The sequence below is a fragment of the Morchella sextelata genome (genome assembly GCF_020137385.1).
Source record: "Morchella sextelata strain SCLS chromosome Unknown scls_21, whole genome shotgun sequence".
NCBI classification, from domain to species: domain Eukaryota; kingdom Fungi; phylum Ascomycota; class Pezizomycetes; order Pezizales; family Morchellaceae; genus Morchella; species Morchella sextelata.
The window spans coordinates 1,424,789-1,439,772 of record NW_025408636.1 but is presented as its reverse complement, the minus strand read 5'-3'; the positions used below and the strand labels follow the sequence as shown (position 1 = coordinate 1,439,772).

General features: G+C 47.4%; 4 protein-coding genes across 4 annotated transcripts; 1 reads left to right on the top strand and 3 right to left on the bottom strand.

Annotated features, from left to right (window-relative positions):
* Window positions 1-1,634: 1,634 nt before the first annotated feature.
* H6S33_006927 (uncharacterized protein) lies at window positions 1,635-3,270 on the top strand (the record flags this gene model as incomplete). Its single annotated transcript, XM_044838292.1, has 3 exons — window positions 1,635-2,792; window positions 2,893-3,042; window positions 3,103-3,270. The coding sequence occupies 3 exons, from the start codon at window positions 1,635-1,637 to the stop codon at window positions 3,268-3,270; spliced, it is 1,476 nt and encodes a 491-aa protein (XP_044689745.1).
* Window positions 3,271-7,864: 4,594 nt separating this feature from the next.
* On the bottom strand, window positions 7,865-8,712 carry H6S33_006926 (uncharacterized protein; the record flags this gene model as incomplete). Its single annotated transcript, XM_044838291.1, has 2 exons — window positions 7,865-8,486; window positions 8,555-8,712. 2 exons carry the CDS (start codon window positions 8,710-8,712, stop codon window positions 7,865-7,867), a joined length of 780 nt encoding a protein of 259 aa, XP_044689744.1.
* A 1,533-nt stretch (window positions 8,713-10,245) lies between these two features.
* H6S33_006925 (uncharacterized protein) lies at window positions 10,246-11,888 on the bottom strand (the record flags this gene model as incomplete). Its single annotated transcript, XM_044838290.1, has 2 exons — window positions 10,246-10,620; window positions 10,677-11,888. The coding sequence occupies 2 exons, from the start codon at window positions 11,886-11,888 to the stop codon at window positions 10,246-10,248; spliced, it is 1,587 nt and encodes a 528-aa protein (XP_044689743.1).
* A 2,223-nt stretch (window positions 11,889-14,111) lies between these two features.
* On the bottom strand, window positions 14,112-14,684 carry H6S33_006924 (uncharacterized protein; the record flags this gene model as incomplete). Its single annotated transcript, XM_044838289.1, has 1 exon — window positions 14,112-14,684. One exon carries the CDS (start codon window positions 14,682-14,684, stop codon window positions 14,112-14,114), a length of 573 nt encoding a protein of 190 aa, XP_044689742.1.
* Between the last annotated feature and the right edge of the window lie 300 nt (window positions 14,685-14,984).

The window sequence follows — 14,984 nt, the reverse complement described above, 5'->3', positions numbered from 1 at the left end:
GCTTCTGTATCATTACCTAAAAAGATACATATCGTCGGCCTCTGCGAGAGGAACTATAGGGTAGCAGAAATACAAGAGACACTCAACGAATAGAATAGCAAAAACAGTGAACAGTACACACTTACGGGGTGGGTATAGTTTAAGCACAGCGAGACACAGGCATTTAATTTTTGTGATAAACCTGAAACAGGTACAATACTGGTCAATGGAACAATAAGTGATAGAATAGGCACTATCAAAGTTGGAAGGTATTTGTATACATATCTAGATGACTACTCAGGATACGAAGGTTTTATATTTGGGTTCAGGAGGGAAGATGGAAGGAGAGACAGAGCCAAAAAATTTTCTTAGTATTAGTTACTTTTCTTAGTTTGTTTTATTTGTAAGTGGCGGTGGATGTATGTAGGGTAGTTCCGGGGTAGTGCGATATCGTCATAGCCTTCAAGCTGCATACGATTAATGAATTAAACAAAATAGAAAAAAAACTCTCCCGACAGGGGTGCCTAGAAGCACCGAGTGCTACCCGATGATGGGACTAGTGTGAATTTCAAACTCTATCCTCGACAGAATCTTTCTTAAAACCCATAGATGGTAGACTCCTCCATACGTACATATCTACAATTACCAGGGCTTCTGGCTTTGTGTATGGAGAAATAGTGTACCTACACGACAGCGGACGCAGCACATGTCACCACTTCCTACCATCCCTATTGAGTAGGGTTAGGGTTGTTGTTCGGTGGGACTACTTTGATCGATAGTGTTAACTGGTTAATTATGTGCATGATAGTCCTCATAATTCTGATGCCCCGTTCCCTGTCGAGCGAGTTAATTCCCCGGCCCGTTTACCGCGCGAGCGCAGCCTTGAAACAACACAGATATACCCCAGCCGTAGGTCTAACGGCTTGTTTTTGCCATTGCGGGTTCCCATTAACACTTCATCCGCACGAGCTGCTCCCACGTTCTCAGGGGCGAGTTTCCGGCGGTGATCATGTTGCTGACCATGATTCTGGTCATATCGGAACTAGCCGACTCACAACATATCACTTGGACTATTCACATGTCCTCCAAGGCATCTCTAAAAAGTGCATATATATAGTATACAATCGCCAAGCAGATCCTCTACTTGGCGTTTTTAAACTGGGTCACTATTGGATACTACTAAAATCATGAGCTTGGCGCATTTTTGTATGGCATGCAATATCAGTCGCGTCCACATACTCTACATGTGCGATTCTGGCTACGTATTTATACACTTTGCGGGAGTCATCATCAATAAAGGCACATGAGGAAGCTTGATTTGAAAGTTGCTGCATCGAGTGGGGCTGATTGATTATATAATTACTGTCGGATTGAACCAATCACTCAAAGTGAATATAAGCGAGCTAACTAGCTCGCGGGGTGATTGCCTTAATTCTTATCTTCTGGAACCCACTCTCACATCTTTGGAACGACGTACAACCTCAGGTCCACCTTGGCTGACTACATATATATACTCGATACTCCGAATACCTCTCCTGTTTCCAGAAGCCCGTCAGTCACAAACTGTAAGTTCCATTGATAGCCAGGTCCAATTCAAGAGGGATCACCGAATCAAGTACTGCCAACAATTGACAAAGGCATATATATATTGGAAGATGTTTGAAGCTATAACCACCGCAAGGAAGAATATAGCAAACTTTGGCCGCAAGCTTATAGAAATCGGCCAATTCCTTGCCGGGTTCAGCGCCTCTCCTACTCGCGAAAATGACACCATGCATGCGGTCAGCCTCAATGTCCACCATAGTCATGATCATAATCATAAACATGTGCACGAAGGAGGTCAGGATGATCGGGTCCGTAAATTGGAAGCAAGGTGTCTCGAGATGGAAAAGATGATAAACATCATGAAGGCGAGGGAGGACTCTCTGAGAGCAGAGAGGGTCAATGGCGAGAGAGAGAAGATTCCTGAAGACAGAAGCAGGCTCGAGGGTGGCAGGCTCAACTTGCAGGAAGAACGCAAAAAGGTGGACGAGGACGGGGTTTTCCCGGAAGTATGGCCGACCCTGGAGGAAAAGCTGAAGGCAGAGCGGATGCTTCGGTTTAGGTCGGATCTATATGCCTTCGCTGTCGCAGGGATATCCGGCGTTGGCAAATCATCGTTAATCAACGTTTTCTTGGGGGAGAAGCTGGCAGCTACCGGTGCTGTGGAGACAACGACAAAGATCAACCGCTATCCAGAACCAGGGAAGGAGCCACATCGCAGAAGCAATGTCTGGTATGATATTCCAGGTGCTGGGACACTCGAAATCCCTGGCTGGCAATATTTCAACCAACAGTGTCTGTTTATCTTTGACCTCATCATTGTCGTAATTGGTGATCGCTTTACCGAGACGGATATTCAGATACTAAAGCATTGCAAACGCTTCAAAATCCCCTCCATCCTCGTACGCTCCAAGGCCGATCAGCATATTTCGAATATGATGGCAGATTTTCAAGACGGCCACTACGGGGTGCCTAAACCTCAGAGAGTACTGTATCAACAATGCCGAATTAAATTCATAGCCCAGACACATGCGAGCGTAGATAATCAGCTGAGACTTAGCGGACTACCACCGCAGCGTGTTTTCATCGTTTCAGCTAGGGGCCAGGCCTTTGGAAAAGCCTATGCAGAGCTTGGCAATATTATGACTGTAGGGGTGAACGATTCTGCCCTTCGAAATGAAATGGAGACGTTTATCGATGAAGTCGATCTCATTTCCGAGATTATGACCACATCACGATATAGGCGCTGCGAGAAGATAGGAACAGATTGTGTAAGTTTGCCCACACCTTATTACATAGCCCACAATTCTCACAACGGCGCATATATGCCGCTCGCCAGCCCGACCCGTCACGTGCTAACCATGTTTGAAGCTCAATGCTCCCTCCGCCACTGATCTCGAACCTCCATCGCCAAAGGACGGTACCAGTCTCTCGACTCTCGAAATGAACCTGATCGAGAATCTAAGAAATGGGTCAATCGACCACAGGCTTCGATGCTATCTCGATGAAAACGGCGAGAGAGTATACAAGAGATGTCCCTGCGGGCATTCTCAGCAGAGTGTTGATCACATTCTGAAACAGTGCACGCTTCTTTCTCATCTCAGGGATGAAGACTCGTCTATGTTTTGGGCGGGAGCCTCTCCCACTCTTGACGGTCTCCTTTGGACCGAAGCAGGAGTGATTCAAACAAAACGGATCTGGGCGGCGTTTGTAGAATACAGGGATACCTGGAACTCCCTCATCTCCTAGATAGGTCCTGCTCTTCTCCTTTTGCTTTGTCGCGAGTCAAGTTCCCAACCACTGTGACAGGACAGATGGCTCCCTATGCTATTTCTGTCTTTGATTTCTTCCTCAGAATTAGCTTTCTCGTCACACTAGCCTCGTTGTTTCAAGCTGTACGTGCTTGAAAGTCGTCATTCACTTGCTCCATGCCATTAGCTTTCGGTGTTTCATTTGTATTTCCCTTTGGACTTGGTAGATTGGAACTCGTATGCATACCCTGTGGAGGTTACTGGGGTTATCTGTATTTGAGATGGTTGGAAGACGGCCGGTTGATTGGCAAATCTTTCTTCCTTTATAAATGACAATTACAATGTGTGGTCACCTACATGTTGTGACCACCTTATCCAACTAGCTACCATCTTTAGGGACTAGCCTAACGCAAGTACCAAGTTTCCCCTTAAGGCCTTACCTAATGCTCCCATACGTACTCCTCTCTCACACCATCCAGGCTCTCACCAATCCCCGCCGTTGAAGACAGCCTAACCCCGATACTTTATATACATGCTGATGTGGAGTTGTACTATAAAAGTTTCATTTCACCTCCAGGGGGATATAGCAGTGTTGACGGAGCCTGTACGTCGAAGCACGTTCTAAATCCGATCCCGTACTACTAATTCCATGACATTTCCGAACACGACTGGTGCTATTGCATACCATATGAAAAAGCATCAAGCCCTCCTTTTTGTATGGTATGCAATATCGGTCGTGTTCGGAAACGCTATGAATAGACGAGTAGTGTATATATACGTGCTTCTTGCTTTTTCAGCAGGTACGTACGGGTGATCAAACAGCCGGCAACCTTGACCGGTCACCCTTTGTAGAACGAGCCGATAGGAGATGTACAAACCAATTTACACTGTATATATATATATGTACTCGGCACAACACCTCAGTCTCTGACCGTATCTTCCTGCCCGGGGACAGTCTTATGCCCTGAGCGAGGGCCCTGCATGAATTGATTTCTAGCAAATGCCTCCTAGCTAGCTGGCAGTCGGAAACCCGCATCACCTGCGAAACTCTCGATTTCTCCTCGCTCGCAAGGAGTGCATGAACCATACAGCCTCAACTCTGGTTATTGGTCGGAATATTGATGATATGTTAATATGGGTTAGGGCTGTTGATCCCCATCGCGAGTAGCCAATATTCAGAGAGCGATATAAGCTCTTACCCCCTCCCCTGCATAAACCTTCACTTCTTTCAGGGCATTGATGATATGTATTTGACTGGAATCAGATGTCGGAAGCTCAGTTGTGGCTATCTCCACTCGTCGCAGACCGGTTCAGCCTGCATCGATGGCCCAAGCGGCTTTTGACTATCCAGGCAGCGAATTGTTATGTGTAGAGACTCGTGATAGATTCCCGGATACGGACAGAGCTAGATCTTAGCACCAGTGTTCATGGTGGTGCGTATATAGGCGGGTCGTGAAGACATACATTTTCCCGGAACATACCACACGCCTGAAATCAACGCGTATAACGGAGCACCAACACCGTTTGTATTAGTCAATATATATACAGCCACTCTGCAAAAGTGTTCGTGATTTAGTTTCAATGTCAGTGCGCAGTGTGACGCACCCGTGAAGTTGACGTTATTAATGTTGAGATTCAAAACAACGAAAAATATATAATATAGTTCGTGACTGTAGATAAGAGAAAGTAGGTCATAATCACCTTCAACATTGATTTCGGGCGCCATTGGTCACTAGGAAAGTCTTCTGTTGGGGGGTTTTGATAGTCCGCCACGGTTACATATGAACAAGTGTCTCACTCCGAAATCGGAATCACAAACACTTTTGCAGAGTGGCTGCACGTATCCATGGTAGTGTGGTCGGCGAGCCGGCTCGAGACGAGCAAGAGGGGAGGCTCGAATCTACTTGTGATAACAGCTGCTCGACTCGACTCCACCGTACCTGTAAATACTCGAGTGCACTCGAGCTCATGCTCAGATATCAGTCATCAAAGTCATTCCAAATCTCTTTACCGGAACATATTCTCCTAGGGTTAGGGTTTTCTTCTGTAACATTTTGTAAAATAAATTACCAAGGATACTTGTATATTGTCCGCATCTTTACCATATACGTTTAAAAATAACACCTAAAGCTCGGATTTTTCAAGTCGAGCAGCGGAAGCTAGAATGTAAGCTCGAGCCAACTCGTCTCGTCGACCACAATACTATATATCCATGAAGCTTATAAGTTCTGAATCAACCGATCAAGTCTCTCAAGGCTTATAGTCATCCTTGAGCACCTGGGAATTGGTGTTGAGTCTGTCTGCCTTCCCATACATCCTCCTCCCCCCCGGCCGCGCGCCCAGACACTAGCACCCGCCTGATCATGAATCATCACTCGCTACATATATCCTTGGCCGCTGACTAACCTGTTCGCCCACCTGGACTAGGCACTTGGCGAAGGCCTTCAACGGAGCCTTCAAGTATTATTCGTTTCAAAGCGGCTCTGTATGTTACCGGAAAGACTGATCAACTCTGCAGTGGTTTTGCTCTGCGGATATATGTCCTGTCGTATGTCGTAGATCCTGACCCACGACTACATTGTGAAGGCCTAACCTGGGAAGCTACTACATGTAGTATATACCACTTCATGAGATCTGACTCGAAGCTAATATTCTTGATGATGCGACCTCAAGCAATCCCCCCCGGAAGAAGTGAAATCGGTCAACGTATCCGACGAATTTAAGGGAGTAATGACTATGTAACCAATACAGCCTTGCTTGTGGCTGCAGATTTCGGGGCGCCACTGCAGGCATTCCTTGGCAGGGGGTAGCATTTCAATATCCCGGCAAGGCCATAGAGTGTGTGCGCTGCCTCTTAAGCTTTAACCAGACGAAAAATGCCCTTCCGATACCGTGGTACTCTGACTTGTGTAACTCGTATCCTCGATCAGGGACGTCCACCGGAGTACAGCGGATAATATAAACACCCCAAGCCAATTGAAGAAAAACTCACTCAGCACGCACGGAGCCGCCAGGCCAGGATATTACTATTCTCGATGATCTGCAAATCCACCCCTGCAGAGTTTATAATCACGACCAGCATTTCCCCCAAACCACCAGCGCCTGCAGCTGTCTCGCACGTTGAGCCCGACATCCAATCCCGCTTCTTTAGCAGCTCGTTCAGCCCCGGGCACATATAACACTATATACCGATGACCGTTAGTTGTCCACCCCCCCCCTGCGACAAAACACAGACAAGGAAGCATGATTCATTCTCTAGAAGCACATACCCCTTTCCCATCCATCTGAACCATGAAACCAATTAACGGGCACATGTATGTCCCAAATCTACACTCCCCAAGCAGAGCAACGTCCAATATTCCAGGCCCAGCCCCAAACTAATTGCAAGGCTCACCGGAACTAACGCCTCACGCCACCATCGGCACCGCCACTAGTCTCACATGTACACTGCTCACTAATCAGCTCCGAGGCCTATGTTCTGCATGCTTAAACAGGCGAGCCCCGTCCCTGCATCCGAAACGTCCCTGGGGCATGGCGGGTGAGGGAATTCAGCGCTTGGGTATACCTGCTCTAGCTCGGGGGGGCTGACAGGTTGGACTAGAGCTAGAGGCACAGTTTAGGTGCGGCTTTGCGAATGGGCCGGAGTGCTTTAGAGTGCTGGTAGAGATGATGCGGGCTTGGGTGGAGTGGTTTGTGCATGATCGGGGGTTCTTATAACGATGGATGGTTTAATTGGTGCGTTTGGTGCGTAATGGCAGTTAATATAGATGGGATGAATTAACGGCCGGTCAAGATCTTAGTAAGCGTACAGAGTTGGATTGTGGGTTTCTAACAGTTGGTGGACTTGAACATGCCGAGAGAATATTTGATTACTAAATTTTGATTTTTTCGGATATATTGGTCCAATTGTGATTGTAAATGTTGTTGGCTCCGTTGGTTGAATTCGATCATGTACATTGTTTCCTCACGGAGGAAAAGACGGCGCCTTGCAAGAATTCAACTGCAGTTGATTCTTGCGCACAATCCCGAGTGAAAAACTTGTAGATGGCCAGAAAAAAACCCAAGGAATACTTGACTACATTTTCATTAACTATCCTAGCTACATACCTATATTGTAATACAAGTGGAATGCAGCCTCCGGCCGCAAATTCGCTAAAGCTTAAGCTTAAGAGAGAGAAATATACTGTCCAATCTATGTACGACCTCTGAGTGGATATTGTAATGTCCATTCTATCTACGAAGCCAGTCATCCATGATATCTATAGATCTATATTAATAGTCAGTACAAACTACCTACCTATGAAAGTGGATGTTGCATCCCTTCCGAACTCGGGAGTGGCTCTTTGTCCACTATCTACACTGCATAGCAGTCCTGGTAGAAGAAAATCAACCAATCATAATGCTTCCTGACCACAAGGAGGAAGATTATACTATTTAGATATATGCAATTTGAAAATCCAAGATAAAAGAATCGAAACCCTCAGAACTCCAACGAAAACAATATCCCATGGCCAGTACTACTGTGCTCCCAATATTAACCCTCCCCCTGTACAGTCCTATACCCCTCCCGCACCCCTCCAGCTCTGCCTGCCTCACCTCCCCGCCTTGCTCATCCCCTCCTTCTGACCCTCCACGCTCGCCGTGCCCTCCATCTCGCTCCTCGGGCCCGCCATGCCCTCCATCTCATGCAGCCCCTGCGCCTCCACCTCAATCGGCTTGTCCCCCGCATCCATCTGCCCCAGATACATGGCACCCCCGCCGTGGCCCGGGCCCCTCCTCCGCCTGCGGAGCCACCACACGGCGCCCACCACCGCCAGCACAAACACCCCTCCGCCCACCACGCCCACCCCCGCCGCTCCCCCCGCCGATATACCCCCGCCCCCACCACCACCACTCCCAGCCGCAGCACTAGTACTCGTCGTCGGCACACTGCTCTCCGTCACTGTTGTGCTCGCGGGAAGAGTGCTGGTGCTGATACTGCTACTCAGAACGGTCGATGTGGAGCTAGCACTGGCGCTAGCACTGACGCCCGAGCTCGCGCCGGGCCCCCAGGCTGGCCCGTCGAGGACGGGGTTGGTGTAGTTCTTTGGCACGCAGCTGCCCTCGAGCCCGCCTTCGCCGGGGCAGCTCTCGAGTTCGGCGTTGCAGCACCAGGAGGCGCTGCCGTTGCTGCAGTTTGTGCCGGGGCAGGCGGATTGGCCACCTCTGCAGGTTCTGTATTGCCGTCAGTCAGTATGGGGGGGAAATTGGGGGTTGGGGGGGGGGGGGGGGGGGAAGCGTACTCGGCATACGGCGTGCAGCACCACCACAGCGTCTGGTTCACGTTCGCGCCAGTGGGCAGCGCGCCGACACACAGGCCGCCGACGACGCCGTTGCAGCCGGGGAGGTAGCAGTCGGCGGCGTTGCCGGGCGTCATGTTCTGAAGGGTGAAGTTTGCCATTTTGGGGGGATTGTTTTTCGTCACTGGGAGGGAGAAGAGAGGTTGTGGGGAGGAGGGGTATTATACGCGGAATGGATCCGACTCAGGCACTGAAGAGGTTGTAGGACATTCATGGTGGAGGTAGAGTACTCTATCTATCTATATATATATGCTTGCAATATCTAGGTTATACTCTATATTAAACACAGCTGCCGAATGCGGACCCGGGTGCATTCTGCAGCCTGATCCGATTTGTTGGCTGTCTGATCACTCCCTCCAGCAATATCCCCCACTCTCAGCCTTGATTTACAGCCACTCTGCAAAAGTGTTCGTGATTCCGATTTCGGAGTGAGACATTTCTTCATATGTAACCGTGGCGGACAATCAAAACCCCCAATAGAAGACTTTCCTAGTGACCAATGGCGCCCGAAATCAATGATGAAGGTGATTAATGACCTACTTTCTTTTATATACAGTCACGAACTATATTATCTATTTTTCGTTGTTTTGAATCTCAACATTAATAACATCAACTCCACGGGTGCGCCACACTGCGCACTGACATTAAAACTAAATCACGAACACTTTTGCAGAGTGGCTGTATGTACCGGGGGTTAAGGGTAAGTACAGAGAACCCCTTTTTGGGGAATTTTTAAAAATGAGGGTTTGGAAAGAACTCTGATTGGGCTGATATGAATTAAAGTGACACTTGGCAGCCAAGCAAGTATTTGGGGTAGCCCGTTGCCAGCTTTTGCAACGCAACCCCCATCAAATAACAACCCTCAGCAGAGTCTGGGGGCCTGAAATGATATGCAGATGATGCGGTAGGCAGGGGAGATACTACTGGCTTTTTGTTTGTATTTTTAACAATTAAATTCCATTTTTAAGTGAAGATATATGAGAACGTCTCGGTATTTCTTTCCCACATAAGTCCAAGTAAAAGTCACCCTGCACCATTGGCTGCTTCGGTTGCCACCCATGGCGTTGATACAAAAATCAACCAATGAAAACAATGGACATGGGGGTGTCTCCGTACTTTACGTGCACACCCAGTACTCTACCTGCTCTACCTACCCCTGGAACATCCCCCGTCCAGCAGCTTCACCGGCGCATGCACTCCCTCCTCTCCCCCTGGATGAGTGACCCTCCCGCCCTCGTGTGGTGACATAGAGTATATGTATCTGCAGGTGGCTGCTTTTGTGTGGATCGACCCCGGCGCCGGTTGGCAGGGCTGTGTGCATGGCTTATCACTCAGAGGAGGGCGCGTCTGGACTAGTACTGTATAATAATAATAATAATAATAATAATGGACAGCCCTATCGGGTGAAACAAACCCCCACATTTGTCTCCGCTGGGAGGAGCGCTTTCCCCGGATGGAGCGTGACATACCGCATTAATTCGTCTCGGCGGCCGGTCACACAGGAGGTTGGAATAAACTGTGGCGGCTTGAAGAGTCATTCGAATCATGTCTCACCTGTAGGTTCAACTTGCGGGTGGGAGGTCCGCTATGTATGGCAATATTCCATTCCCCGAGGGTTCAAGTACAAAAAATTATTAGATTAGAGCATGCCTTAGATGCCCCGCTACCAACTCCACAGCTTCGTTCTCGTCATCCTGTTCCCCAATTACTTGCAGACCATCTATCAGTGGATTTGGTCTGAGATTTCTTAATCTTTCAGCCAACTCCGCTGTGTCTAAACCCTTGATAGATATTTCTGTAGAGTCGGCACTCCCATCAATAGGTAGAGCAAGCCCAACAGTGCGAAATGACTTGATAATTACATGTGCCTTTTCAGTGCCAAACCGCTCCCAAGCCTCTCCTACGGCCCATGTTGTCGCAATTCTCCTTCTACCAATTAGACTGTTACTTAGTCTTCTTCCAGCTGCATCGTTCCTGTCCATCTCTTCAAGCCGGTCCTCCAGGACCTCCTAATATAATATTAGTAGGGTTTAACAGACTCGGGCGTAGAAAGGGACAATGCTACCCTAAAAACATCTTTAAAGGGTCGATTAATAGACACATCTAATGGTTGAACTAAGCTTGTGCAGCCACCGGGAATGACAGATACAGTGATGTCATGGGCTAAAAAAGTATCCAAGACGTCTTCTGTCTTATGCCCCCCAAATAGATTAAGGGCGAGTAAAGCAGGTTGACCTTCTAGCGCAGGAACTAATTGTTCATCTATCCATTCGAGAATGTTTTCTGAGTTGGCATAAGCAGTAGGATTGAATTTGACCACAACGCGAGGGTGGTAATGTCGTGATTCTGCAATTATACTACCACCAACCCCCTGGCCCCGGAAAAAAATTAGAGGTTGAACACGAGGTACCGCATCAGCAAAAACAGTTAACTGTAGTGTCGCTTGCCGTTTATCTAAGCCATTCTGCTTAGAGGATTTAATCCAAACCGTGTCCTCCCCAACGGTGTTGTATGTCTGCCCAGTAAGAAATTCAAAAGGGATTGGTGTTTGATCCATATTACAAATATTTCTCAATCTGTATCTCCCAACTGCCTCTACAGAATCTCCAGCGCCAAACTGATTATCAGGTCGTACCTCGGAATTAGCGCGTGTGTACTGTAGCCAGTTGACGATGGTATCGAGATAGTCCGTTGGTATTTTGCTAGCCTTGTTGGTACCAAACCGAAGCGAGATATTATGCCAGGACAGGAAATTTTGAAACCACGAGTTGGAGAATCGGAAGGGCTCGGGTATGTTGTGATTAATTCTTTCCAGAATTTCTTTAGCATTCTTTCTAAACCAACTGCGACGTACAATCTTGCCAATCTTTCGACGTTCTATAAAACGCGTGTAGAGAGCTCTTTCCATATCTACCCATTTTCGAGGTTGACTATTCCGAATACTACGCATATCATTTCCGCTCTTGGTGAGCAGGACCTCGTTGGCTTTCCATCTTGTCAAGTTTGAAAGTGGTATTTTAAATCGCCGTGATACCTCCGATCGACTAGGTTGCCGGGTTTGTGTAGGCCCAATTGGTAACCGAGTATGATGCCAGTATGAAAGAACACGGAGTTTAAACTTGACAGTGTAGGACCGGTGGAGAGTTTGGATAGGGCGTGGTGGTGCAAGAGCTTTTTCCGAAATTGGTCTCTTCCTAGGACCAGGTCTTTTCTTTACACCGGCATAGAACGTTGCTGGTTCAACTGTACGAATGATTACTGTTGGGACTGGAGACATTGGATTGATTACGGGCTTTGAAAGTAACTACAAGTTTTCACAGCTTCTATACTCAGGGGCGAGATGCAGCCTCGGACCTCCAGCTCACAGAACCTGCAGGTAAGACATGATTTCGAAGCCGCCACAGTTTATTCCAACCTCCTGTGTGACCGGCCGCCGAGACGAATTAATGCGGTACTCTAGGCATGTTCTGTAGGACAGGACGTACGGTTTTCATATCTGCCAGGTACCCGGCACACCTCGCTGATTGGCGCTAGCTGAGGTAGCACCGTGGTGGCCGTGCTGCCACAAGCTTGGGTGCGGTCACTACTACTACTGCTACTACTACTACTACCACTACTACTACTACTACTATAACTACCAGTCTACCACAGTACCGCTGCTGCCCCCTCCTTCCTGAATGGTTTGTACAGCGCTAAGGCGACGGGGGTTAATTGCGCACTTCTATTCGTTATTCTACCGAGGCGACCCGTTGCAGTGGTTCCTGACCCCCTGCGCCATCTCTGTTATGCCACGTTCTTGGCTGGGTGGGCTTAGACCTAACCCCCAGTATGCGACTTCTGGAAGTGCCTATCCCATCGACTGTAAAAACCGTTTTGTGGTTCAACCGTATCTATCATGTTTCCGCAACTGGCAACCACACATGAAGAAGGAAGGAAATATCATTATGAGATTTAACTATATCAAACTCGCCCTGTATTATTTGGATTCAATTTTTGTTTTGAAGATTTCGTTCTCCTCGTTGCGTTGCCAAAGATTTGGTGCCCGGTTGGCCCGAATGCGCTTACAGTCGATGGGATAGCTACTCGATAGTGAAATCCCAGCAACTCACATCACTATCATGGGCCAGGTTATACTGAACTGTTTACCCAGTACCTTGGCATGTCTACCCCGGTGGTATCCGATACACCTCATATTACTGTGCGTTTTTGCAGACATGAGAAATCACTTGGTTTTGTCTCGGTGGATGGCGGCTGCAGAGTGGGAGCTTGGGGCAGTGGATGTTTGGCCATTGAGCGGGGGAGGAGGAAATCTTTCTTGATCGTGCGTTGCAGGGCTGTGTCGTGGGGGGTGCCGGTGTTTGTGGGGTCGTGCCGGAAGTTGGTGTGAATTGGCGCGGGGGAATGGATTATGTGTCTGCTCGCTGCCTTGGCTACCGGGAGTCTCTATCTGCTTGTGATTTCGGCATTGAAGGAAGGTCAAAAGTGAAGTATTAACTTTTACTATAGAGAAGTGATGTGAAGATTAGAAGTGTCGGACACGGAACAGCTAAGAATATATGCAATGCTACTAACTACCCACTAGTTACCCACTACTAACATCGCTGGTAGGTGACCAGTGACGTTTCCTAACATTTCCCTCATCTAGGCTTTGGATTATGAAGGAAGTGCAAGAGCGGAGCCAATTCGCTTTTTAGCACAGCTATACCTGGGTGAAAGAGCTCCTGCCTATACCCGCAATCTTTTATCTACAGGTTTCGTCTCTCTAGATCCTGGGTACCAAAGGCACAAAGAACACAAATGGTTTGGGGTATCTTTCCAGAGTCAACCAGTCCACATATATAAAGCCTAGAATGACTCGGCCTATCTAAAGACCTTTTAGTCTATATATGGGCTTACTTGAAGCGAGATACAATGTAATCATATATCAATGATAGGAGAAGAGGGCAAAGCTCTCTGCGCTCTAATATATAATCTCTACGCGCTAAGAACACCCATCTATAGCTGGACAGGTAGTGATATGGCCCGCCAGGGAGACAATAACTAACCCTGGCCCTATAAATCACCTAAACTTTCTATACGAGTGGTTATTATATTAACGCTCTGAACAACGTCCCATACATGGTGAGGTAGCCTATCAAATTAAGTACCAGCCTATTGGGAGTTCTACTAGTATCCAGTATGCAGGATGACCCACCTCCTGTAAAAGCGATAAAATGCCATCTCCGGAGTTTCATGGGTATTTACAGACAACTTCCCCTGCATAGAGTTAAGTGATATCGGCGCGTTAACGTCTGCCAGCTATCTCTAATGTATCATTGAAAAAAAAAAAAAAAAAAAAAAACCAAAGAAAGTCATTAACGTATTTGACCGTGATACCGCCCATGACATGGATACCGATCGCGGCGCAACGCAACCCGACGGGCCCGCGCGTGTCAATGAATATCAACGAATATCAATGAATTGTCAATGAATTAAATACTGTATATAAATTGAATATCTATTAATACTTTTTACCCCCTCTGAGGGTCATATTGGCCGTTCTGCGAGGTGGTGGTGGTGGGGAGCCCTTACTTTCCTCCTCAAAATCCTCAACCCGGTACCATTCATCCTCATCGTCATCAACGCCTACCCTACCAATATCCTTCAAATTATTTACAGAAATAGTAGTAGATATAGAGACACTTTTTTTTGACTTTGCTTTATACTTAGAGGAAGGTAGTTCCTCCTTTGATAACAATTCCTTTAATTTCTTCTTTTCCTCCCTAATACTTGTTTTTGCGGCTTTATCCCCATCTGCCTTCTCCCTTGCCTCTCTCAGCCTAATTACTTCTTCAGTAGTGATCACTCTTGCTTTGGTAAGTCTTCTTCTGTCAGTGAAGGTTGCATTGGCGGTTTTTTTTGCTGTAGAGGCCCGGATTTTGTTATTGATATGGTCAGAGATTTCCTTGTCCGTGATTGATATTTGAAGACCTTTGTCTAGCGACCCTATTAACTCTTTCAGCCGGCTTGCATGTGCAGATGCGCCGAGACTATTTAGCAATGCTAATGCTTCTTTTGTAGTTGCTCTGGCCATTCTGGTGGTACGGGGGGTTGCTGGAACAGTGAACACTTTTGGTTGCCAGTGCTTATGTTGTGAATGCACACCCGCATCCAGAACCCTGCGAGGATTGAAAGGAAAGATTCCCGCAGCTCTCCATGCGGAAAGAATATTACTATGGCTGTAGGTAAGGCGGCGGGCCCTGAATAAAAGTCTTCATTTATGATTAGATTAACAGATTTCTGTAAACGAAAAATGTTTCAACTAACCTAAGAAATATACCCTTATTTATACCCAGATCCCCACTATCCATCTGTTCATCTAACAGATTACTGT